Genomic DNA, 25,858 nt, shown 5'->3' on the forward strand with positions numbered 1-25,858 from the left:
TGATATTCCCAGCGCAGAGCTTTCGTCCCATGGGTTTGTGCCGTAAACCGCAAAGACGCTGATTTTGTTATCCTCTGAAGTCAGCTCAGGGATGCAATCACCTACCACCATAGGGACCAACACGGAATCAACGTATTCACGGTTTAAAGGGACTGAATTTAGAAGCTATGTTTTGTTGTGCTACTTAAAGTTCACAATACATTAAAGACCTGTGTCACGTCAGATTAGAATGGACTATAAGAACTTTTGTATCTAGAGATACTGAACTTTCTTTTTTTTTTCTTATAATCAGTTTTTTTTTTTTTGTTTTTTTTTCTTCATATCATCTATTCATTGTAAATAATCATCTTTTGTAAATAAATTTGTAAATATTGTAAAGGGTGTTGATTTGTTCTGATGGTTACTGTCGCCGGTACGGCCTTTCCTGTCACAATGGCAATCATGTTAATTTCGAATATTAGGTAAATAGGTATTTTTAACATATATTAAGAATTGACAACTTTGAGATTATGACAAAGGCTACAGAGTATTAGTTAAATTATTTTTCATGATCATAGCGGTAGGTCTTGAATTACCAATAGAAAAACACATTGGGTGCTAAAATAATGGTCCGCAGCATTTGAGAGTTCTACTTGCATTTTTTTTACATTTGCCAACTGAATCCATATAACCCGAACGTTTTGTAAGCTGCTGAAGGTGGGCACATTTAATCGCACTGTCCGTCCGTGTCAATTCTTGTCCGGGCTGTAACTCTTCCATCCATAAAGGGATTTTGAATTTGGCATACAAGTTCACCATAATGAGACGGCGTGTCATGCGCAAGACCCAGACCCTTAGTTCCAAGGTCAACGTCACACTTCACTTAGAAGCCAAAGATGTTTCTTGTCTGGTCCATAACTCTGCCATTTATCAAGGGATCTGAAAATAATTTGACACAAATGTTCACCATATTGAGAAGGTGTATCACGCTTATAACTTTGGTCTCTTTCGTCAAGGTCATGAAATGATGTGTGATGTTTTTGCGCAGACAACTGTAGCATTCTTGGGCACGCTTCGGGGGCATTTGTCACCAATAATGACAGCTTATATTAATTGTTGTATTTCCGAAAGAAACTTCCGATAACCAAATGTACTGTACGGCTGTTAGCCGTACCTGTAATATATATCTATTAAAATACTTAATGTATACAATAGGGAGCCTCCGTGGCCGAGTTGTTAAGGTCGCTGGCTTCAAATCACTTGCCCCTCACCGATGTGGGTTCGAGCCTCACTCGGTGCGTTGAATTCTTCAATTGAGGACGCCATCCAGATTGCTTAAGGAAGGTCGGTAGTTCTACCAAAGTGCCCGCCCATGATGAAATAATGCACGGAGGGGTACCTAGGGTCTTCCTCAACCATGAGGGAGGAAAGTAACCATATGACCTATAATTGTGTCGGTGCGACGTTAAACCCAACAAAAACAAAAAACATAATGTACAATTATCATAGTTAATTGAATGTTGTTGCTTCTTTCAGTGTCAAAAGAAGTTACTTCTTACTTACGGACATGCTCTAGAACGCCACTAGCCAACACGTGCACGAGGGATGCGACACGTGTAATGTGCACAGGATCATGCAAGGGAGATTTTTGCAGTGCAAATGATACTGGGCTTCAACATGAGAAATTCTTTGGAAGCGGTTCGTCCACTAATTGTGTGCTGACCTGTTCTGTATTTATTTACGTGCTTTTATGTCTGTTTGCACTTTCCTTAAATTATAAAGTATAGGATATTTTATTACTCTTTTAAAATATGTAATATTCTTTAGTAGAACATTTAGACAGGACTGGTCCAAGTTTTTACTTGGCGGGTTCCAAATGATAACAATCGGACATAACCGATTACAATTTTGACACCGCTACTAAAACAGTAGCAGTGTATCGTCGTTTAAAAGCAAAATGTAACTTACTGACATCCAGCAAAACTTGATGGCTTTTGCGGACAGGGGCACATTTGACTAATACAGCAGAGAAATGCAAAATGTTTTGCCGATACCATGGGGAGAAATAACTGACTGCTGCCAACGTACTGGCATAGCTGACTAGTCAGTGCCTATGTTACTGTAGTACCAGATCCCAGAGCTAAACCAACTTTCTGATGTGGACAGTGAATTCGGACAATCTGTATTACCCGCCCCCCTTGGAGAAGCTACCTAGCTTGAAACAGCTATAGGCCTCCCTTCTATATACAGAAGAGGAGGGGAACCAACGTTAAACTCTAGCATGCCCACTACTTTAACACTGCAGCTTGAATAGCTGTCAAGGCAGGGAAATGGCCAGATTGAGAACGGGCCAGTTCACGTTTTCTCTCTCCGGGCTGCCACAGAAAACATCCTCGAGGATTTTTTTCCTCCAAAAAACGCTGCGTTGTTTGTACTTTTGGCCGGTCCATACATCAACACTTCATTTTGCTGGGCTTAAGTCAAAACTTGAAGTAAAAAAGTATGAAATTTCATTTCTGATGTCATGTCCTTCTGACCTCGGCAATAGTTATAATGATTGACAAGCAAATCATTCATAAGAGGTTAATTTATGGTTTGGTTATGCCTTCTTGCCCTAATGACACACCTAGTGTCATAATTTCCCGAGGGCCATTATGAAACTAGGTGTGCCATAATGGCTAGAAAGGCACAACCAGCAGTTTATTGACCTTTTAATTATATACCTTCGCTTCATATTCATCTTGGTATTTTCATTTTACATATTTTTTCTACAAACTTATAGGGCCTAAGCATCATTTTTATTGATTTTGTCATCAACAGTGCCATCGATATTTGACAATTAATCTGAAAATTATTGAGCACTCTTCCACCCGCCATAATGACGTAGCTACATGACGTCAACGTCAGAACGCGCTGACGTTCCGGTTACGCAGGGCTATTATAATTCTGGCGCGTGAGGTGCACTGCGCCATTATGGATTCGTCAATAGAGGCCGTAATGGCCGTTTTAAACGGCTTTTTGTTACTATTTATAGTAACGTATATAATAAATAAGTATATTTCAGTTGTCGAAATTGAAATAAAGTAAAGTGTACTTGTGGTTATGATTAGTTGGCATTCGATAAACTCTATAACAATCCATCGAATGCATAGAACCCTACAAAGTAAACAAGTCTTAACCTCGTTAGATTCAGTCTAACCGTAAAATCTTCCATTTACAATATATATGAACATAAAAAACACCACACTATAATAAAATGGCAAATCAATTGTAGAATTACAAAATAGAAAAATGAAAATAATAATATTATTTGTGTCGGCATATACGAAGTTTTACATGGTATATTACAGACATTGAGAAAAACAAAACCAGTAAAAGCCATAAAATACTTTTCTTTAAGCACAATGCCTAAAAGATAGTTGATCAAATAAGTAAATTGAATTAATAAGAAGAACCATGTCAAATGCATCCATACCAAGGACAACACAAGAAGAAGAACCCTCTTATTTCTAGTGTGGTCCTTTTTAATAAGTGAGTGACACAGAGAGGCATGACATTAATACAGCTGAAATACAGTAAGATCGTTCCTTGATAAGATAAAATACTAGATGCTACACGACACCAAACAAGTAGTGTTTGTTTCATCCGAGTTTTGGAAGTATTGAAATAACTATATACTTCATAACTGCTGACTTAAAATGCTGACTTAAAAGATGGTGTTGTGAGTAGTTTATTATGTAAGTGATGTGCGATCGGAAGAATGCATAAAAGAGTGTGTGAAGTTTTAATTAGTGAATCTGGAGAGGGAGTTGTGCTTTAAAGTATAATTGACATGTGAATGTGTGAGTAAGTACTATATGTGTGTGAGGTGTACAACTGAGTCAGTTACATCCTACTTGCCATTACATTGATTAAACATATTTCACTGGAGAAGATGTATGTCTCTGCATGAAAGAATCAGTGAAGTAGAAATTTGATTTTGAAAATCTGCATGTAGTCTTTTACTAGAATATCAACCATTGTCAATTACAGACATCATGAATGTCTATGCCAATAAGTAAAAACAGGTTAAGAGTAGACAGCAAGAGCCCAACAAAAAATTGTAGTGGAAATATCTAGTAGACGGATTGCCTCTGATATCCGCCAACAAGTATGTTTTGATTTTACGAAATATATCATGAATAGGGATAGGGTAAGCAAAGGAGGAAAGATAAGCAAAACAGCGGGAAAGCATAAAAGGTGGGAGGTGGGAAAGTGGGGAGGGGGGGTGCAAAACGGGAGGCATACGATGTTAGGGCATAAAAAGGAGAGCGAGAGACATGTCAACCTAACAGCAAGATTATTCTTTCGATGAACCTTTGTTACTTTTAATTTTGATGTGATCACTTTACATTTCGATAACGTTATTTCTTTTCATTAGGCACTGCTTGTTTGACATTCGGCAGGGCTTGTTTCACATTTGAAAGTGGGAAATTGTCATTTTTCATGTAGCACTGGCCATTTGTTATTCGAAACTGGTTTCTGTTGAATTACAAATTACTCCTGTCGAATGTTAAGGTACCACTGCCGAATGATAAACAACCACTGCTGATGAATGACAAGATACCGAATGTTTAATACTGTCGTTTGTTCTTGGTTTAATTCTGGGACAATAGTACTTCATACAGTTACATGTTAGTTTGTTTGTTTGTTTGTGTTGGGTTTAACGCCGTTTTACAACAGTATTTTAGTCATGTAACGGCGTGCAGTTAACCTAACCAGTGTTCCTGGATTCTGTACCAGTACAAACCTGTTCTCCGCAAGTAACTGCCAACTTCCCCACATGAATCAGAGGTGGAAGACGAATGAGTTCAGACACAATGTCGTTTATCAAATCGTCACGGAGAACATAATATGAGATGTTTTGCAAATATGACAATGTTGTCAAAGGTGTGTATCAAATGTCTCACCAGTGTCTACAATCTTCAAAGTCTTTGCTGTAAGGACGATACGTCAGTTCTTTCTGAATAATTCAGTTTCCATGAATACTAGTTTATTGAAACATAGAAAATAATGTCGTTTGATATTGTCTCTTGATCATTTGAGTTTAAGATTATATTCATTAACTTTTATTGTCACAATATAAATTATTTAACTCTTTTGATGTCTAAAATCTTCATTTAGTTTTCGTTATCAATATAATTAACTGTATCTTTTATTCCCAAATGAATATATTGTCCATTAACGTCATTAAATGTGAATGAAATTCGCGGGAATGTCAGCATTGTTAGACCACGTGGAAGACTTTTCTTTTTGAATTATCGGTATGGGGCCGTAATATGTTTTACGGTTTGCCAAGAAGGTATTCTATAAAGTACATAAACAAGTCTTATGTTTTCTTATTCTGCTGATATTCAAAGTAACAGAGAAACTATTGCGGTCTGACTTCTATCACTGTCAGTGACGAACAAACAAATTGCCTCCTTGTGACTTCTGTAGAACTTTCAATTAGCGATTTCAAAATATTATCATCAGTCTTAACCTTATAGAGTCACATTTATTTATTTCATACATCAGTTTATCTATTATACCGAAATGTACTTTGTCAAAATCAAATGAATAATACTCTGTCTTAATATACAATATATATACGCATACATTTAGACGGGGTGACCCCTACAGACCAATGAAATTGCCTGTGTACTTTCATCAGGGAAAATCTGAAGGTCATCTAACGTCATTTTCTGTGTTGTCAAAAAAAATGTAACCGGGGGAAGTTTAAATAAATATGTGGGGGGGCCCCTTTAAAAAAAATTTTATAAAAATGAATTGAGTCCCAGCATCGGTCTTTTTATGTCGTTTCGTTTCCCAAAACTTTGTTATAAAAAAGTATTAGATCAAATGTAGTACACTTATTCCCGTCATCTGCAGGGAAACCAAAATAATATGTCGAGGGGTTTTGGCCCGGCCCCAAAATTTCGTTTTTTAAAAAAGGAAAAGTGCTTTTTTTTTTTCCCATATTAGAAAAAGCTTTGGAATGACAATTTTTTTTTCCTCGACTATTCCATTTTTTTTTTTCCCCGCTAATTTTCACTTTCAGGGCAGGTCAATCTTAAAAAACCGCAAAAAATTTCGGGATTTTTTCCGTGCAACCGTTCGAAACCCCAATTGCATCAGAAAATTTGATATTTTAAAAAATTTAGGGGGCCAAACCCTTTAACATTTAAAAAAAAAGGGGTACGCTTTTTTGGAAAATGTAATGAATACTTATTTTAGACATATTAAAAAAAGATCCCCAAAATAGAGATTTTAAATTGTTGCTTTAACTAAACGGGCATATTTCAAAATGGGCTGTTGATGTTTTGGGGCCCTTGATAAGGGGGCAAAGGACAATTTGTTCGGATAAATTTTTTAAAAATTTTGGAAAAAAAAAACTTTTAAAGGGTTGGGTCTAAGTTTGTCTTAGTGATAAAAGGGAAAAAACACAAAAATTTTTAACCGTTAGTTTTCCCTTTTAAGCCCTTATATCATCTAGTTTTTATGTTTTTTTCAACATGTAACGGGGGGGCATTAACGCCCAACCTCGTGAAATTAAGGCATTCACTTACAGTTTTAAAAATTTTTTCAAAATTTAAATCGGTTTAAAGGGGGGTTTGGCCCTTGGTGTATGGTAGGAAAAGTTAGGTGGGGTTGGGGGTTGGGGCTTTGAGTTTTTTTGGAAGTTAAAGGGTGTGTTTTTTTTTACACATTGGGGTTACTGACAGTTTGGGCCCAAATTTTACTGGGACAATCGGTTTTGTTGGTTAACAAAAAATAACATAAAAAAACCAAAACTAAAAACCCACATTTTCAAATTTCATTCATTTTTATTCTTTCACTAATAGTACAACATCAGTTCTTTTAGTTACGATTGCCATAGTTGATAAATGCCCCCCCAAAAACAGTTGCTTTTCTTAGGGGGTCTGTTTAAAACACAAAGGGTTTTGGGGATAGGCCTGTAATTTTTCTTATGATCGACTTCTCTCATAAACCCTTTCCCCTTTTACCCCATTTAGGGAAAAAACGACAGTAAAAAAGGGGGCCCTTTACCCACCCCCCAAAATAAAACCCCGTTCTTCCCTCCCCGAAAAAGGTTTTTGAGTTCATTCCCCACAGTTGTATTCATAAAGCTATCACAAGTTAAAGAATTGTACATATTCGACAAAGCTGCTCGTAATTCAAACGGATTCGACAAGTCCGTAATGAACGCACATTTTAAATTTTCGTGTGTCGTCGAAAAAAATCCATAATTTTGTTTTTCCAAAAAATCGGGGGTGACATTCTGAGCAACAAGGTATGCTCTTCTCTTTGGGGGAAATTTTTTTTTTTGGGGTCTCTTCGTTTTTTAAAGAAATACCCCAAGTTCGAATCTCTGTCTCGGTTTTTTCAATGCTAACAATGTTCACTTTCATCCGCAAATTTTTAGAAAATTTTTTTGACTTGACATTTTAGAGCGAAGATTAATGAAGCCAAGTGCCCGTTTTCCCCGGGTTTAGTACAAAAAAATAATTTTTTTCCCAATTTCTATCGCTTCTAAATTGGTCAATAAAAAAGTAGGGGGTTTAAATGCCACTTTTGGGTTTGGGCCCCAAAAACTTTTTGAGCTAAAAAGAGGGCGCGAGGGCCGTTTAGTGTCTTTTGGACGTTTTCGGACTGTTTAATTTAATGTTAAGAACAAAAAACGACTTTTCCGATTTTATTTTATTGTTTTGGGATAGTTTTACTAAAACATTCTTTAATTTTCAGGGGGTTTTACTCGTGCAAAAAAAGTTATCAAATTCAACCAAAAAATGTTTTTTATTTGAAATCTTGTAAATTAACATATATCACTCCCTTTTTTCCCGGTCTTTTAATAATGTAGCGCCTTTTTTCCTGTTCGCGCTCTTGTGTTTTCCTACCTGTTTTTTCTTAGTTTTTAAAAATACCCCCTTTAAAATGAGCTCGCTTTTTTTTCCTTGGTCTTTTTCCGTGTTCGGGGTACCATCATCAGAATCATATATGTCAATGTATCATCAAAGCCCCCTTTTGCATTTGCAGTCTGGTCCCATTTTTTGGGATTTTTCCCTTTCGTCCTTGGGCATTTTTTTAAAAAAGCCGGGTTCTTAAACCTTTTTTTGGCAAAGTGTGCCATTTGTTTCGGCATTTGGTTTAGATAAAGCAAAGGAATTGCCTTTGTGCGAATACTACAGGGGGTTTTTTCCATATCTATTTTTTCAAGTCTGTTAAATTTTTGTTATGACCCCAAGTCTTCGGGCCAATTTGAGGGGTTTCGGTTTGAATTTGAGAAAAGAAACTACTTTAGGTGGATCAAATTTTTTTTATTTTTATTCCCGTTTTTTTGTACTGAACAGCCCTTTCCCCCCCTTTTAGTAACTCAAGGAAATAAAGGTTGTATGCCCACTTCTGATCAGGATAGTAAAATTATGATCTTGGGTTTCTTCTTTGGGATGGGGTATGATAGGTCCATCCCCCCTACCTTTCCCAAAGGGGATTGAAACCGGGGTATGCCCATAGGTTTTCCCAAAAAGGGTTTTTACCTACTTTTCCCTGTTTTTTCCCAAACCAAGTATTTTTGTCTACATTTTGAATTGTTTGAGTTTCAATGTGCTTTCTTGCCAGGGTTTAAAGTTACTTTTTTAAACCCAATACCATTTGTCAACATGTTTTTTTTCTGAATTTTTTTCGAAGTGTCACGGAATACACGTCTTTTTGAGCTAATTTAAACTGCGAAGGATTTCAATCACTTCCAGTTTTTTGAGTCCCTCCCCTTTCAGCTACTTTAAATTTTGGCCCTTTAAATGAAGTAGTCTATCCACTTTGGGCGTAGATGGTTTTCTCATCCCTTCCCCTTGGGGACAAATTTATACATCTTTGATTTTCTTCACACGTTCAATATGCCCCAAAATGAACCTAAATTTTCTTCATCCACTTTTTTTAAAAGTTTTGAAGTTCATCTTTTTTTTAGTTTTGTATGTATGCAGAAGGACCCTCATTTTCATTTGCACTTTTTTCCCAAAATCGTTTTCAGATACATAAAAAACCCTATTTCCCGGGTTTTTGTGTATATTTTTCGAGTCCCCTCTTCCCTTTAAGAACTTGTACTTCCCTTTTACCTTGGTTTATAGTAACATGGGAAGTGTACACCTTTTTTCCCTTTTCGGATTTTTTCCCCTTGAGTTTTTTTCTTTTTTGGGTTTTATAAAAGACAAATGTTTCTTTGTCTTGATGTGTCACCCCCTTTTACCCATTTAATCCACTTTTCAGTAATCCCAAAATTTTTTTTCCCATTTATTGTCACGTCCCTTTCATTTGAAGTTTGGGGGCATCATGCGGCCCATATCTAATATTACGATTTTTTGTAAATGTACCGAAAAAAAAACTTTTTCAATCAATCGCTTTCCCGATTGGGGCAATACAAAGGGCGGGTTTAAGCAAACCCTGCAGGGGCGGGGAAAAAATTTTTGCCCAGAGGGAGTGGTGGATATGCATTCTTTTGTGTCATTCGTATCAGAACGATGAACAGAGCGGGGCAGATTTTTGAGCTCACCATGCCCGGGCCTCCCAAAGAAAGGAAACGTTTTTCTTATACAAAACGAAAAAGGGTGTGAGAAACTCAAAAAAATTAAAAACGAAAAAATAGATAACTCGGAACTTTCGTAAATGGATCGCGGGCGATACCCTTCCTTATTCAAGAGTACATGTGGCACTATCGAAAAACCCGAACTTTTGGGAAAAAGAAATCAAGGGCGACGAACGAAAAAAAATATTCCCGGGCGTAATAGGGTGCTGCGAGATTCCTTTTTGGGGAAAACAAGGCTTTTCGAGGGATGGAAAAGGGGGGTTTTAAAAATTTGGGGATTTGACAGTTTTAATTTTAAATTTAACTCGATATTTCACTAGCTAATCCCGGGCTTTTCAATAACTTTTTTAACAACTTTTTTAAAAAAACTGACGTTCGGTTTTTTGTTTTCTGTTTCGACAATATGGACAAAGCGAAGAAACAGATCACACTAACAGACACCATCGCATAAGCGTGAAGGGCATGACCGGGGGTTTCCAGAAAACATCATCCGACCGGGGTACGAAAAACAAAAAATCCGATAAGAGGGGAGCTTGGGAAAAAAAAGGGAAAATGGGGCTAGGGTTTGGGTCACAAGAGCCCTTTTCCCGAAAACAAAAAGGGGGGCAAGGGGCGAACTGATGCTATGCAAACATATGCTTTTGGCTGCACAAAAGACATACATTTGTGCCTTGCGGTTCCCCAATTTTTCGAAAAATTGTTCGATCAGATAAAAGGGAAAGGGCAAAGTGTGCTTTTTCAATGCCAAAATAAGAGCGAGCGGAAAAAAGGACTAACCGATTGATAAATTTTTCTTTTTTCTGATGAAAGTGATGTACATTTGGAAAAAAAAAAAAAAAAATGTTCAAACAGTGCCCTGTCTTTCTTTGTCCCTAGTAATGCAAAAAGCAACCCACTTGGTTAGAGAGATTTTTAAAAATGTCCAAAACCCCGATCGTATTCATCATGTTTTTTGTAAAGTGTACAAAGAACCCTGGCCCAATCCTTATATTTAAAAATTTTTCATTATAGATTTCGTTTTTACGCCTTTAGAAATATAATACGCAAGGGCAACTCGTACGGAGAAAAAAGTTGCATGAAAAAGGGGCCTTGTATGGGGTTTTATCAATTTCTGTCGGGTAAAAAAAAACAAACCATTGGGTAATCACCTAAAAAAGCATGATTTCTTTTTTTTTTAATTTTGTTCTTTTCAAAGCAAAACAGAGGGTTAAAACAGGCATCGGGGGTTTTGGGGCATGTGAAAATATCGTGTCCTTTTCTCTTATAAATTTGACTTTTCGTTTTTAAAACATTAAGCTAATCAAACCGGGCCTGAGGTACAAGCCGACGTATTCTTTCAGCATTGCAATTTCACATTAAAAAAATGTACATACCAAATTTTCTATGGCTCTGCATTTAAGGGGCTTGCCCCGCATTTTCCAAGTATCACCATTAGCATTTTTCAGAAAATAGTCTTTTTTAAAAACGACTGAAAATTTACAAGACGTTGTTTATGCCTTGGGTACATTTAAAAACAAAAATAGCAGCACTTAAAGGGGTTTTTAAGCTGTACTTTTCATTAACTGGGCTATTTTGAGGAAAAAATTTTGGCACAGTGTGTAATTTTTTGTAACTCCTGGGATTTCTTGTAAACATATAAAAGCATTTCGGGCTTTGCATTGGTGTTCAAATACAATACAACATTCCTCTATCTAAATTTAAATTTCAAAACAAAATGGCCCTTTAGGAAAAGGGAAAGATTCACTGTTTATACGTACCATTATACATCAAACGGGCACCGCTGCCACTGTATATGAAAAACTTATAACCAAAATTCCTTTTTATTGCTCAGATCTAACTGTTCATTGAAAAAAAAAACAAAACAAATTTAAATGAACGTAGAGACTTTTTTACTGTCTGTGTACATGTTTCAAACTAAGTCTTTTAGAAAAAAACTTTATTCTATCTCCAATTTCTTACCGGGTGGTCAAATTTAAAAATGTTAAAATTTTTCACGTAGACCTTTTCTGTTTCCACCACTTTTGGGTTTTCCGCCTATTTTAACAAGCCGTCCAAATTTGGGTCCAAACGTGCTCACAAACCACTCGATTCAAAATTCAAAAATATAAGTACTCATGATTTTCAAAAGCTGTAATCCATTTTGAATAATTCATACCAAAGTCTGTCCTTTTTTTTTGTTAGTCCTCGTATTTTTCACGTACAACACTTCTTTGCATCAAAAAATCACGAACGCGCCCTACTCAACAAATTTCCGTCGGTATTTTTGAAAGCCCCACATTCAAACTTGCCTTTTCTTGATTTGGGGGGAAATAATTCCATCCAAGTTTCTACCAAAAATTCCAAGATGTATCTACTAATATTTGCTTTCTTTTAAATCGCACCTTTGATGTCGGCACGCCTCGCTCAGTACAGTAAAAAAGGGAATTCGACTTTTGGGTTGATACCCCCGAATTTTCCATCTTGTTTATCTATGGTAAAAGCCACCCTTTTACCCATTTTTTAAGTGAAAAAATGTTAAAATTAAAAATTTTTCTCAAAAAACATCGCCCTGCGGGCTTGCCTTTTTTTTTCCCCTTTCAACACAGTGGGGCACCCCCTTTTGCAAAAAGTTTCATCGTACAAAAAAATTTGTTCACTAATCCAGCTTTGACACATGCTTCATTGTCATTTCTTGTGGAGGACTCTGTCTCTGACTTGCTGCACAATTCAAAAAACAAATTTCACAGACACAAGCACAGCTTCATGATTTTTTACCAACTGCATGCTGCGCAACAAATATGCAGCAAAACGAAACCTTTACCTCCATAAAACACCCCCGATTTAAAGGGGGGGGGTCTTTTTCAGTCTTTTTTTCTTTTTTTTTCCCGGGAAAAAAATCACTCAAAACCCCCACCTTCTACCACAAACACCTTTCAATCCAATTTTTTTTAAAACCCTTTTTTGGTGTATATTTCTTTCCAAACCCTTCACATCGTGCACATCAGATTTTTTTTGATACCCTTTTTAAAAAACTTTAATTTACAAAAATAACTTATATATCCATAATAGATAGTTTGACTTGATTTTTATTGCACTTTACTGAAAAAACTATAAAATACCGCATAAAAGTCACCAACGATTAAATATTTACCCCTTTTCCCCCAGGGCGTTATATTATTATTTTGGGGTTTAAACATCCCTGCAAACTTAGGTATATGGCGACTTTTACTTGCAAAACTGCTAGAACCTTGAAACAAACCAAAAACAATTTAAAACGCCATTTCCCTTTGTGAAAGCATACTTCCCGCTAAAAATGATCCCAAAGGAAATATAATCCCCTTCTTAAGTTCTAGCAAATCCCAAGCGAAAGGGTCCTATTTTTATATTTTTTTCTAAAAAAGATAAAGGGGAATGGATCCTTTACGGAACTTCTTTCCCCATTCAACACCCTAGGTTTTTTATTTTTAAAAATAAAGCAAACTTTTTTAAAAGTAAATAAAACCTCAAAAATACTTTTTTTTATCCATATCTAAGCCAATTTTTGGGAGTCAGAGGCAAAAAAAAGTATATACAGAAACAACCTGCTGGATTTTCTTCCACGTTATTGAAAAAAACTGAAAAATGAGAATATCCCAGAAAAAACACAAAGGGCGGGAGCCATTTATTTTTACTGTTCTTTTTAATATTTTCATAGAGAAAAATGGTGTTTTGTTGGAATTTATTGATGGGTCTGGTCTGGGGGTATAAAACATTGGATTTCAAAAATTTCATAAAAACTGACTAAAGTACATCCCAAATTTAAAACGCTACGTTTTGGATCGAAGGCGTGCTATTAAAACCTCGTTCTGACGACCCTTCCGCAAGCCCCCAAGCTTTGCTTTCAACATTTAAAGTGAAAGTAAAGTTTCAAAAAATCTTAGTAGCCTGGGTTTTTCATTTTAAAATAAAAAAATTTCTTATGAAGACCAAATCAAATTTTAGAGAAGTACCTAAGTTTTTTCAAATCAAAGGGTTTTTGAATTAAAAAGCTTTGAAATGAAGACAAATGTCCATATATTTCTAAAAAACAGAAATATACAATTTTTTTAAACCAAAGGGGGAGTTATGACTTTTTATATTTCAGAAACAAAAAATTTTGTGAAAAGGACATGTAATTTTTTTTTCTTGAAAAAGGAAGCAAAAACCAAAGGGCAAATATAGTCAAATTTCATTGGGTGCTTTTTGTTTTAAACTTTCAATTTTGATCTGATTGCTAAATATGACCAGATACTGTGTGCAAAAATTTAGAACACGGGAACATCAAAAACAAAAAACTTGCTTGGCAGAATTAAATAGTTAAGCTCTAACGGGACTCAAAACCAGGACCTCTCACACCTAAGGCGCACTCTACCACTTCCCTAAAACACGTACTAATAGCTATCAGTTTTATTCGGGTTACATTGCGTGAACTGATCAATAATCGGGAACTCCATTATCGGCTATCGTTTGTTTTCCTAACGGCTTTTTTTGGTAAAAAAAAAATAAAACAATTGCTCCAACGCCCATAATTGGTAAAAACCTGCCCAAATTTTTCTCTGAGTTTGTTCAAGTATGAACTTACAACGGGCATACCAGTGAAATATCTTACACTGAATTTTTATTTGCCCTTTTTTGCAGCTGCCGAACGGCAAAGACATAAGTTTGTCCAAAAAATAATTATTTTACCAGTTTGGGAATTTAAATTTAAGGGAAATTACATTTACAAACAAATACCTTCCCGCAAAACATGGGGTCATTTCAACACTGTCAAACATATTAGACTAAGATCGAGTCATCCATTCATTTCAAAGTTTTATAACAGAGTCCGTTGTTTACATTTTTTTCGTAACCGGTCCTTGTAAAAATCCTTTAGTTTGAAAATCAAAGTATGCGAAAAGCTTGGTACGGCCCTAATAATGCCCCCTCGGTTTTTTTGAGGAGTCATATGTCACGGTACAGACTTGGGCAGTAATGGAGATTTGTGTCAGGCAGCCGTTAGCTCATCGGGAAGCCTCCCCCTGTAAGCGATGGCCCAGGTTCGAGCCCCGGAGATGCACATTTTTTTACCCTTGGACATTAGACCTATTTTGTGGTTAGCCCCAGCTTTTTAAACGAGCGTTGACTGGGTTAAAAAAAAAAAATAGATTGCGAAAAAAAAATATTAATACCGAAAAACCCAAAAATACAGAAAAATAATTGAAAATTTCATCCAAATGTTCGTTTTAAAAATCAAGTACTTTAGCAGATTACAACTTTAATGGGCTTTAATTCACCTGTAAAATTTTCAACTTTTACGTTTAAGCTTCTATTTTTAAGGAAACCCCTCACAGCTTTAGTAAAAACACATAGGTTTTTGAAAATTTTAAAAAAATGTGTTTCTTTTTAATGTGAAAATAGGATCAGTTTTTTACAATTAAACGTTCTGCTTGCTCTAATTATGCGTTGTGTTGAAACAAATGGGAAAATTTTTAAGGATTTGGATAAGGGGAAAAGAGGTAAGTTACATTTTTTTTGTTTTAAAAATTTTCCCTTTTAAAGAAAAGGCTGTAATATTAGAAAAACTGCAAAATTTTTAAATTCTCAGAGTCATTTTTTTCATTTAGTTTTTTGATCGTCAAAATTAGTTTTATCTCTCAATTCTTCAAACTACATCTCATCTATCACCCAACCGTCGCCCTTTCTAAATATATTAATTTTTATATTTGTATGTATTGGTTTTTTTCAAGTATCTTGGGAGTAATTTTCAAATGATCATGTAAAAAGATTTGATTCTCACCGCGTAAAAACAAATCTCACTTATTTGAAAAAAGGCCTGTCTTGATCGGGGGGGGTAGGGGGTTCAAAAATCAAGGGGAAAAAATACTGATAAAGGTCCCCCTTTTACTTTTCCCAAAAAAAAGTTAGTTTCTTCAAACATTTTTATGTTGGGGAGAGATCTCGCAAAAGAGAAACCCGGGCTTTTTCCCCTTTTTTCATTGTTTTAACCAATTTAAAAAAACGGGAATCTTTAAAAATAAAAAAAAAACAAAATAGTTCGTACAACACTGGGGAGCTTCATTTAAGTACTGTAGGCCCGTTATCCGTTTTAAAATAAAAAAAAAAAAAGTAATAGGGCCCGGGGAATCAGTTTAGCACACAATTGTAATGAATTTGTGCATCGTCACAATCTATTATTGTTTTTTTTTTTATTAAAACTGATTACCACAGAAAAATGTGGGGCTGTGCCGTGAGTGTAGTTTTTTCCGGCCACCTGCCCACGCTCTACACGCTTCTTGACAAAAATTTTTGGTAGGGTAACGACTTACGGGGTCTGTGCCTTTAAAAAGCTAGGGGCTTTGTCCCCTCACAAACTTTAGTTTCTGTTAACCATGTATATTCGATGGGTATAAAACCCCCTTAAAAACTAAATAAACAAACTTGTTTACATTAAAAAAAAAGGGGAAAAAATTTTCTCTTAATCATTTTATCGTATTTTTTGTACCCGAGAACAGATCCGTCAAATTAAGTCCCTAGTGCCAAAGTCCTGTTTTGTTAACATACAATTTTTTTAAATGTGTGTGGGTAAAGCAATATTTTTAATTTTAAAAAAAAAGGAAACTTTTTAAAACAAATTTTTGTCTTTTTACCTTGCAAAAAAAAATACTGGCATGTCTTTGGTTTTTAGTAAATTAGTTTTTTAGGAAGTTGAACTTTTTAAAATAACCATATAAAACTAAAATTTTACCGTTGAACATCAGAGTTTTAGCACGTTCTGATTTGATACAGTTTAAAATAAAAAACTCCCTTTTTTTCAAAATACCGGTATTTCTCATATCTGTTTTTTTTTTACTTTGAACATTGGGAACTAATTTGTAAGGTTATCTTTTTTAAATGCAAAACTTCATGACTTGAAAGGGACCTTTTTTTTTCTGTCACGAAGTTCTTATTTTACTTTACTACAACCCTAACTTTACTTTAAAAAAGAAAAAAAGTTTTCAAAAATGCAGCTCTACACTTTCTATTTTTCTTGGCCCTTCTTGGATTTAACAGAAGGTGAGATTTTATTTCTTTCACTTTAAACAAAAAATTTATTAAAATCCTGAAAATTTTTAATGTAAAATTATATGAAAACGGCAAATTCCGTGCGATTTCGGGCTTGCGTATCCATCACCACTGATGTGAATTGTATAAATAGAAAAAGCAAATTGCCATACGGTTTTGTGGGTTTTTAAATAACACTTAAAAACGTTTTCTCTCAATTTGGCATTTTTTTTGGACTAAATATTTCCTAAAGCGCACAACTTCCGTAAATATTGGAATATCGCTACGGGGACTATGAATTTGTCGACTGGCTTTTTGGGGTCTGCTACCCTTTATATATTTTCCCAATATTTGTCAACAAAATTTAAAATGAAACAACAAAGGGGGGCGGGGGGGGGCCCAGTAATAAAGGGGCCGGCCGCTCAAACCCGAGGCGGGGTTCGAGCTCCACTGGGGCACGACCAGGGCTTCCTTACACCATCGGTTTTTTTTCCCGGGGAAACGGGGCTCAGACTGGTTTCAAAGCTTAAACTTTCACCAATCGACTAAAACAAATTAGTTAAACTAAACTAAAATAAAACAAGAGCTCGTAGAACCGAATTGATGCTTCATAATTGCCAAGGAACAGAAAATTTTTTGGTCACTGTACACAAAGTTCTACTGTTCTTGGGCAAAGTGACCATGACCTTTGACCATTAACCTCAAAATTTTTAGGGTCATCTGCTGCTGTCAATCTCCCTATTACATTTCCCCCCCTGGTCTAAGCGTCCTCAAGTTTTCGTCCGAAAAAGTTAAAAATGTTCCGCCAGTCACTGTGACCTTGACCTTTGGCCTATACCCAAAATCAAAAGGGGTCATTTGCTGTCTGACCAAACCCCCATAACTTTCATGATCCTAGGCCAAGATTCTTGAGTTATCTCCGGAAAACCCTTTAAAGCTCCATCTTGTAAATGTCCTTTTACCTACTGACCTCAAAATCAATAAGGATATCTGCTAGTTGACCAACCTCAATATAAACTTTTTATGATCCTAGGCCTAAGCATTCTCAAGTTATCGTCCCGGGAAATGGTTTAAAATGTTCCGGGCCTGTGCTTGACCTTTACCTACTGGGCCCCAAAAACAAAAGGGGTCATCTGTTGGTCATGACTAACCCCTCTTTCACTTTCATGATCCGGTCAGCGTTCTTGATTATTATCCGAAATTTTAAAAATGTTCCGAGTCACTGGACCCGACCTTTTGACCACTGACCCCAAAATAAAAGGGTCCCTTTCTGGTTATGACAACTTCCCCACATGTACCGTGATTTTAGGCCAAGTTCCTTTAATTATCATCGGGAAAACCCTTTAACTGGGCGTGTCACGTGACCTTGACCGTTACCTATGACCTCAAAATCAAGGGATCCGTTGGTCATATCAACCTCCCCCTCAAATTCATGATTTTAGGCCCAACCATTCTTTAGTTATACCGGAAAACCCTTTAAATGTTCTGGGTCACGTGACCTTGACCTTTTACCCACGACCCCAAAATCAAAAGGGATCCTACTGCTCATAAACCCCCCCTTTTTGATTGTAACTGAAACATTATACTGTTAAACTGGTAGACAGTTACTACCCATACATTATTACGCAGTAGTATAACATGTCTACCTTATTTTGATAAATTTGCCAACTTTTCCGCGAAACCTTTACATAGTTCAATTATATGTCTACGGTATGTAAATTGATTACGTCCAACTGTTTGAAAACAAAATGTATTCATATGATTATCATCGAGTATTGTCAGATACTTGCTATAGAATAAACTACAATTGCCATAAGAAATGAGCTTTTTTGCAAGTGTTACTTAGTTTATACAAACTTTATATCATACATAGTAGTTTCTATATTTAGATTCATATTTTCTTCATTCAGTTATCTGTTATCGCCCTGCAATCTCAAATAGCAGTTTATAATTTGGTTATGCAATATTTCAGGGAATAGCAGAATTTCTCATATGTTTGAATTAATATTGAATTAGGCATCCTGGCTTTAATTTGAGATTATTAAGAAATGTGATGTTATTTTCGGATTTTCGGAAATAAGAGAGAAAAACAGACCCTAAAGTTTGCACCAAACTTTAAAATAATTTGTCAAGTCACCCTCAAATAAAGTTAAATACAAATGATACCTATCCCAAAATATTAATTCTAAGAAACGGTATAATTTAAACGTTTTTCTCTGAAACCTTGCGGTGTGTGTACATTTTAGAGGAATGTCTGTGTTTTTATGTTACGGTTCTGTATCCAACTATCTTTAGTTAATAACAAACAGTGAAAAAATACAATGTTATTTTCACAGATATATTATACCTAAGTGTTTCGATAAGCATGAACACTCATTGTGTACGAATAAATCGAGAATGGTCATGCCTCTTAACATGATTAAATATTGCAAATTTGCCCGGGAAATCAATCTGTTTGCGTTAACGTTTAAGTTCAAACCACCTCTTTAAATACCTTTAAATTTATTTACAAAAGTGTTGCTTTTTCAGTGTATATAGTATATTTCCTCATTACCTTTATGTACATTCTTTTACTTAATACAGAGACAAAGTTATGCACTCATCCATTATTGTGTACATCTCTAAAGTAGCTAGTGAGGTCTCTAAGAAACTAATTTTTATAGTAAGCGTTTTCCGTAGCAATCGGTATCTAATAACGTTCAATTTTCCTTCCTCTTAGTGTTTAAATGTTCCTGACAGATAGGAAATTAGCTCACACCTATTTAGAATTGAATCAGACGCATTCTTTCCCAATTAATGTATTAAACAAAATTATATGTTAGCTGTCCTAGAAAACACCCAAGCAAAATGTACACGTTCAACTAAACCAACAGTTCATTCCTCTGAGGTGTTTACTAAGAAGCTGAAAATATTTAATGATTTTTCTTTTCAAAAGAGTCTTTTTTCCAAAATGTTAAGGAATAGACATAACTTTCAATTAAGACACTAGACAGAACGAAATATAACTGCATCGATTTTAGCATTTTAGTTTGATGTGTATGAAAAAAACAATCAATGCAGTATTTTCAGAATAAAATGATGCAAAAATTAAACATTCCTTTAAAACAAACATCAGTGTTTAAAGACAATGATATCGCTGGAAAAACAGTACACAAATAAGTTCTGGACAACTGCATTTACCAGGTAAATTTTTCAGAAATTGTTTATGTCTACATTAATTGATTACCATTTTATTTTTTTCAGGTTCTATATTTGAGCATGGTGAACCAGAGGCAAAGACGGGCTTTTTGTTTGCTATTGCCAATTTCAACAAACGGAAAGATGAACAGTTCAAATTAACATCGTTCGTTGAAGTGATACACGTGAAGGACAGTTTTGAACTAGCTACTTCAAGTAAGTGTAATGTTTGTATTACTTATATGAAATATTCGGGCGTCAAGTCCAGATAAACAAAACCCTGTCATATACCTGACGGCGCTGCAAATGACAAGGACAAATGACTTTGTGCATTTTGTAATTTCAAGGACCCGTTGTGTTGTTTTGTTGTTTATCTTTTCCTTTGAACAGAGAAAAGAATGTTGTTGTCGTTAACGTCGTTGAATAACAAGCTTTAAACAGATGATATTAAACAGGTGACTTGATTAATAACTGATATGATTCGCCTCTTAAAGGCGAACTTGGAATGTACTAAAGTAAGACTATATGCATAGCATAAAGCGAAAAGTATACAAGCCACTATAAAACTACACGGTTTGAGATATAATCGTCCAAAAATCGACAATTTTAAAATGTCTCAGGGTATAAAGTATCGTATTATATTTGATATTCTTTTGACCATATTTCACAGTTAATCAGTGCCATCAAAACTGTAATACGCACTGGATATTTTGCGAGAATACTGTCAGTCTTGTAAATCGCAATTTGGATAGAAACTACATGTATAATCAATATTTTTCTGTGAATATCAAGTAGCATTTAAGCAGCGTCATATTGTTATGACACAACAGGATATGTTCCCTATTACAGTAGATCTTAATACTGTCAAATGCAGCAATTGCTTCTTCGAATATATAGATGCCTCATCGCGCTTGTTTCTTCCAATCGTTTTCAAGATTAGTGAAATATCATTCCATACCTCATGTTTTTATTTCGATGTAAATGAGATGTGGAACCAAAATTTATAGTCCTGTTGGCACCATATAACCTATACTGTGTTGGTGCGCCGTAAAACCCAAATAAATAAATAAATAAATAAATAAACAAACAAATAAATAAATATATAAATAAATAAATATTAAACGTGACTTACTGTACGCCGATTTTCATAAAATTGGGCCCTGCTTTTCAGTTTGTTTCCATGAATACATCTGCGAATGTTTCTAAATTGTATTTTGGTACTTATGTCATGTGCAAGTATTTAGTGGCTGGAGGACATTGACGGTGACATGCATTTCCACTACCGTCTACGATCCAGTACAGTCAAACACAGCCCGCAACCATTTGATTTTATCGTTTTGGGTGACCGGTTGAGTTTCCACTTTTTATTCTTATTAAATGCCTCTTTTGTAACCTTAAATGAAAAGTAATCAATACAGTCTATTGTTTTGGTATGTATATTAAAATATGAGCTGCATCATCTGACGATATATAAAAGGAAGAAAATCCTTCTTCAAAATTTTCAAAGCTGAAGTTGGCAAAATCAATTCTAAGGATTTGTTTTGAACATTCCTCAAAATTGACATTAATTGCACTGCGCGGAGCAGATGTCTCATTTCCTCCTAAATCCTCCTTAGCGCCACAAAAACTGTCACGTTTGCCCTAAAATATTGGGATTTTATGTTTTTGTATCTGGAAAGATCGTTCACTTTACAAACAATTCCTTTTTGAGTTTCGTGTCAGTTTCTCAAGATAGTGTTATATTTCCCAAAAGTCTGTAAAACATAAATGTTATGACTTTAATATAATATAATATAATATAATATATACTTAAGTTTCATGACATTTAGAGATCAAATCAGTGCAACTAAGAGAGTAACAAACCTTCAAATGTTGTCTAAATGATATTAGTATTGTCTTATTGTCAAGATAAACAATTTACTTTTATTCCATGTCAAATAAGTGATATTTATAAGTGCTTGCTTTACAATAACTTATGGTGTAATAAAGCAACTGTTATTATTCTGTTCAGAAAACATCTCAGATATTGAAATTAAATTTACATTTTAAGTCTAATAAAATGGGAAAGATTATAAGTCATCTGATTCGCAAAATTCTTTTCTGTGAAATTTAAGACTGCATAAAGACTCAATTAACCTTTGTTTACGAAGTACACTGTCATGCAGTGTTGTGGATAGATGCATTGGGTAATCAAATATTCCATTTGTTGAAGAATTTTCTTATATAACAATAATATGGATACATTGCAGTCATAGCGAAGCTGGAACTTGCAGGAATTTTATGATATATGTTAGTATGGCGTCAACATTTGGAACATAGCAATTTCAGCCAAACTTAAACGTACACTTTCATGAAACACTTGTAAAACTAATAGAAACCCTTAGCACGTATGTGCGGTGAATAACACATTTCATAGATCAATCGATCGATAGATCGATCAGTTAATTGATTTATTTACTTCATGATGTATTGCACGTATCCGTATACATACACGTATAAAATTCTGAACCTCATTACTACATTTTAAGCTTACGTGATGCATTGAATATGAGGAGCACACATATTATTTAACCGGGAACGAATTCGCCTTCTAATGGCGTTATAATATAATTATCCAAATTAATCGTTTTTGATGTATGGCGCCATATTTTCTAATGCAGCTCCAATAAATCACAAAATGAATGGTCTCGTAGGAAAACGCTGATAAAATGATTTGACTTAAAATTAGTGATACAGGAGATAACATATAACAAAGCTATTAGAGAGACACAATGTCTAATAATTATAAATAAACGTTACTCACACTAAAGCTGTGAGTAGATCAATTATTCTCTAATCTCAATTATCAGAACAAAAACAGATTCAGTATAGGTTTAGACTATGTATTTTGACAGCAAATATCTTAACATTTTTCGCGGAGTAAATACAACATTCTATAGTGTGGATTTCCTCTTGTTGTACCCATCAGGCTTTGGCATGGATTGTAAGCTTGATTCTTTAAGATATTCTGAAGCGAAACTAACACATACTTTTAATAATCGTACAAACGTGTTATTCAAAACTAAAATACTCAGCTTTCCGAAACTGTTATTTAGAATTATGATTCTAAATGTATATTATTCATGTTTTTGAATCCAAATGAATAGTGTAATTAATTATTCTAAAGTCGGATCACAATAATTCTTATTTTATAAAGCGATAAAGCTATAACTCTGATATATCCATGGTCCATTAAATAGTTTAGTTCAGCTTCAAATAAGGGAGGGTGGGTGGGTCCTGATGTGTATTGCTGTCAAAATTCTAGCCTCAAGTGACGACTACACCTGTGTGACGCTTACCCCCGAATTACCACGAAAACCCCGTTCTAAATTCCCGCCAAACAAGATCAATAAATTACCGTACAGCCTGATAATTTCGAAACGAGAATAATTTCACTCATTAAAACGCTTGGAGAGTTTACTTTCTTTGTCAAAATCTTTTTGTCAATTGATGGATTAATAGATAGTAAGCAATTGTAGTATAATGTTTTGCAGCATATAACACAGACGCTCCCTGCTTTAATTTTAACAAGAGGGCAGTCTGGGAGAAATATAATATCTGTCGGCGCTATATCTGTCGGCGCTATATAGCATAGTTATAATGGGAGAAAAAAAAAATTATGAAATTACGTTCATTACTTGCAAAGTTAACATAAAGACAACGGAGAGGCGAGCCGAATACCAGTATAAATGTATATATGCCTTCAGTTTAACGTAACGTATTTATAGGATTGAATGACAATGCACGAGAGTGTCGGGGATTCTTCTCTCGGAGAGCATTACTTTTATTTACACTTTCTGTGCATTTGAAGTCCCAAGAAGTATTTTCCTATTCACCGTTCAAATATTGTGCACTACTGTGTAGTGTTTCTATTCGTTTAAGGTAAGATAAGATAAGATTTATTTTGAGTCGGCAAGACATTTACAAATAACATCAGAGCTTTTTTAACCGACTATATAACAAGTGTATGTTCACAAAAGTAAATAAGCTACAAGTAAGAAGGATAATTTACAACATAAAATCTATGAGAAGCATGCTAATCTTACTAACTTTGGTTTAAAACTGCTTAAAAAGATGAAATTAGTTACAAGTTGACCAAAAATATGGGGCAAAGGTGCCATAGTTAAGAAATATCTTAAAAAAATCAGAATCACTCAAATCAGATTTGAAAGTGACCTGATTAGCATCTTTTTCATAGGGTGAATCAATAATCATTAAAATGAACATGATTAAATAACATAGGAATATAGATTTGTATTATGGTTAAAATTTACTTTGTTTAACTAAGAATTTGCATACAGACATGACATATAAGCTCTATCATTAGATTTTCCAATAGACAGGCAGGGTTGCAAGTAACAAGGTACTTCACATTAAAGTTAATAGGTACACAGACATGTTTGTTTCGTTCATGTTTGCTATACGTTTTAGTTTGACAAGTTGTTTCTGTATAAATAACTGTTCTGTTTCGAAGTGCTTGGTTGTTAAAGCTAGATGTTTTCTAGTAAATTTGTGTGTATTTATCCATCTTCATTTAACATATACAGCTGCGCTAACTTATTAATATAACCCCGTAATATTTCGGAATAAATTGCACACCACGACCATTTATAAAGGCTGATAAAATTACATAGAGACAAAGAAAATGGTTAAAATTAATTATTTCTATAAACGGTATATGTCATTGCTTTGTTTAAATACAACTAAAGCTGATTTGTCATTCAGGTCAGACAACTTTCAACTTAACAACCCTGTTGGCGGGGCGGGGCTTTTGAGGTTGTCAGTTTATAACAAGACTAACATGGCCATACTTTTTAATATTTGAACAAAGGATATATCAACTGTATTCAATTCTGTTTTCTATTTCACATATATTAATGTCTGGCGTGGTAGTCCGTCTAACTTGCAAAGTTTGCTCCTTGAAATGGTCTTTTGATTTTATGTACAACAAATTCATTCTTAATTGGTATACATTGATTATGGTAGCTTAATATAGACTTCATAGATACAGTGTAATGTCACGATACGCTCAGGAGCATTAATCTCCTAGTTCGTACTAAATAATTTCACGGAGCCGATAGATGTATGTCAGATCACAAACACTTTTGTAACTTTTTTTTCTAAATATTACGGGTTAAATTAATATGTTAATAAAATCTGTAAAAAGATCTTTTGGAAGCATAGAATGCAACAAACAGAATAATAACTAGGTTTGATTGAGTTGTTCATGAGAGGTAATGAAATGTGCAGCACCTCTCACGCCCCCTAGCACCGGCTTAAGCGGAACTCTGTTACACATATAATGAACGGACTCCATGATCCCAAAAGATCAGAAAATATAACAACACTGAATCCAAGTACGGGGAGACTTTTTACAGCCGACACACGGCACTTAAAGATTGCTGTTGTGATAGTTAATAAAAGCAGATGTGCAGTACCTCCATATCGTGAGACTGTAATACGGGATTTATAATATATTTATATTCAGACATCGTTTATCATCTGTCAAAATTACGAGTAAAATACTCAGTTATAACACACTAGTATTTCTGTCTTGTTTTAATGAAGGCAGAAAACGCTTTACTATATAATATGATAGAAATTCATTCATTCTTCGAACATTGAATAAATTTGAAACCTTTTGAAATATGATCACATGATGTTCACGCTTTCACTGATGCGTTAATTTTATGTGTTGTTGACAATAAGTTACAAACACTTTATATAAACTAAGCCGCGAGTAGCCGCGGTGGCCTTATTGAAAATGCGCCCGAAATGCAGTCTAAGGCCGAAGGTTCAATTCCCGTCAGATTTTTTTCTGGTGATAGAGCCTCCATCTCTACTGGTTACCGATTGCTTAGTTGCTTAGTGCCTGCCATTTAAATATATGAATCAAAATATATGAATCAGCCCACCCGCTTAGCTCAGTATGGAGAGCGTTGGTCTACGGATCGCGGGGTCGCGAGTTCGATCCCCGGGCGGGACGTATGTTCTCCGTGACGATTTGATAAAAGACATTGTGTCTGAAATCATTCGTTCCCCACCTCT

The 25,858-nt window shown here is 35.0% G+C and overlaps 1 protein-coding gene across 1 annotated transcript in view; it reads left to right on the plus strand.

Annotated features, from left to right (window-relative positions):
* Nucleotides 1–25,858, plus strand: part of LOC123556284 (glutamate receptor 2-like) — a 208,268-nt gene that overhangs the window by 118,010 nt on the left and 64,400 nt on the right. Inside the window, exon 2 of the mRNA XM_053542511.1 lies at nt 19,838–19,987. Within this exon, the coding sequence (XP_053398486.1) occupies nt 19,838–19,987 (150 nt within the window). The remainder of the gene's footprint in view (nt 1–19,837; nt 19,988–25,858) is intronic.

The sequence above is a fragment of the Mercenaria mercenaria genome, chromosome 5 (genome assembly GCF_021730395.1).
Source record: "Mercenaria mercenaria strain notata chromosome 5, MADL_Memer_1, whole genome shotgun sequence".
Lineage (NCBI taxonomy): Eukaryota > Metazoa > Mollusca > Bivalvia > Venerida > Veneridae > Mercenaria > Mercenaria mercenaria.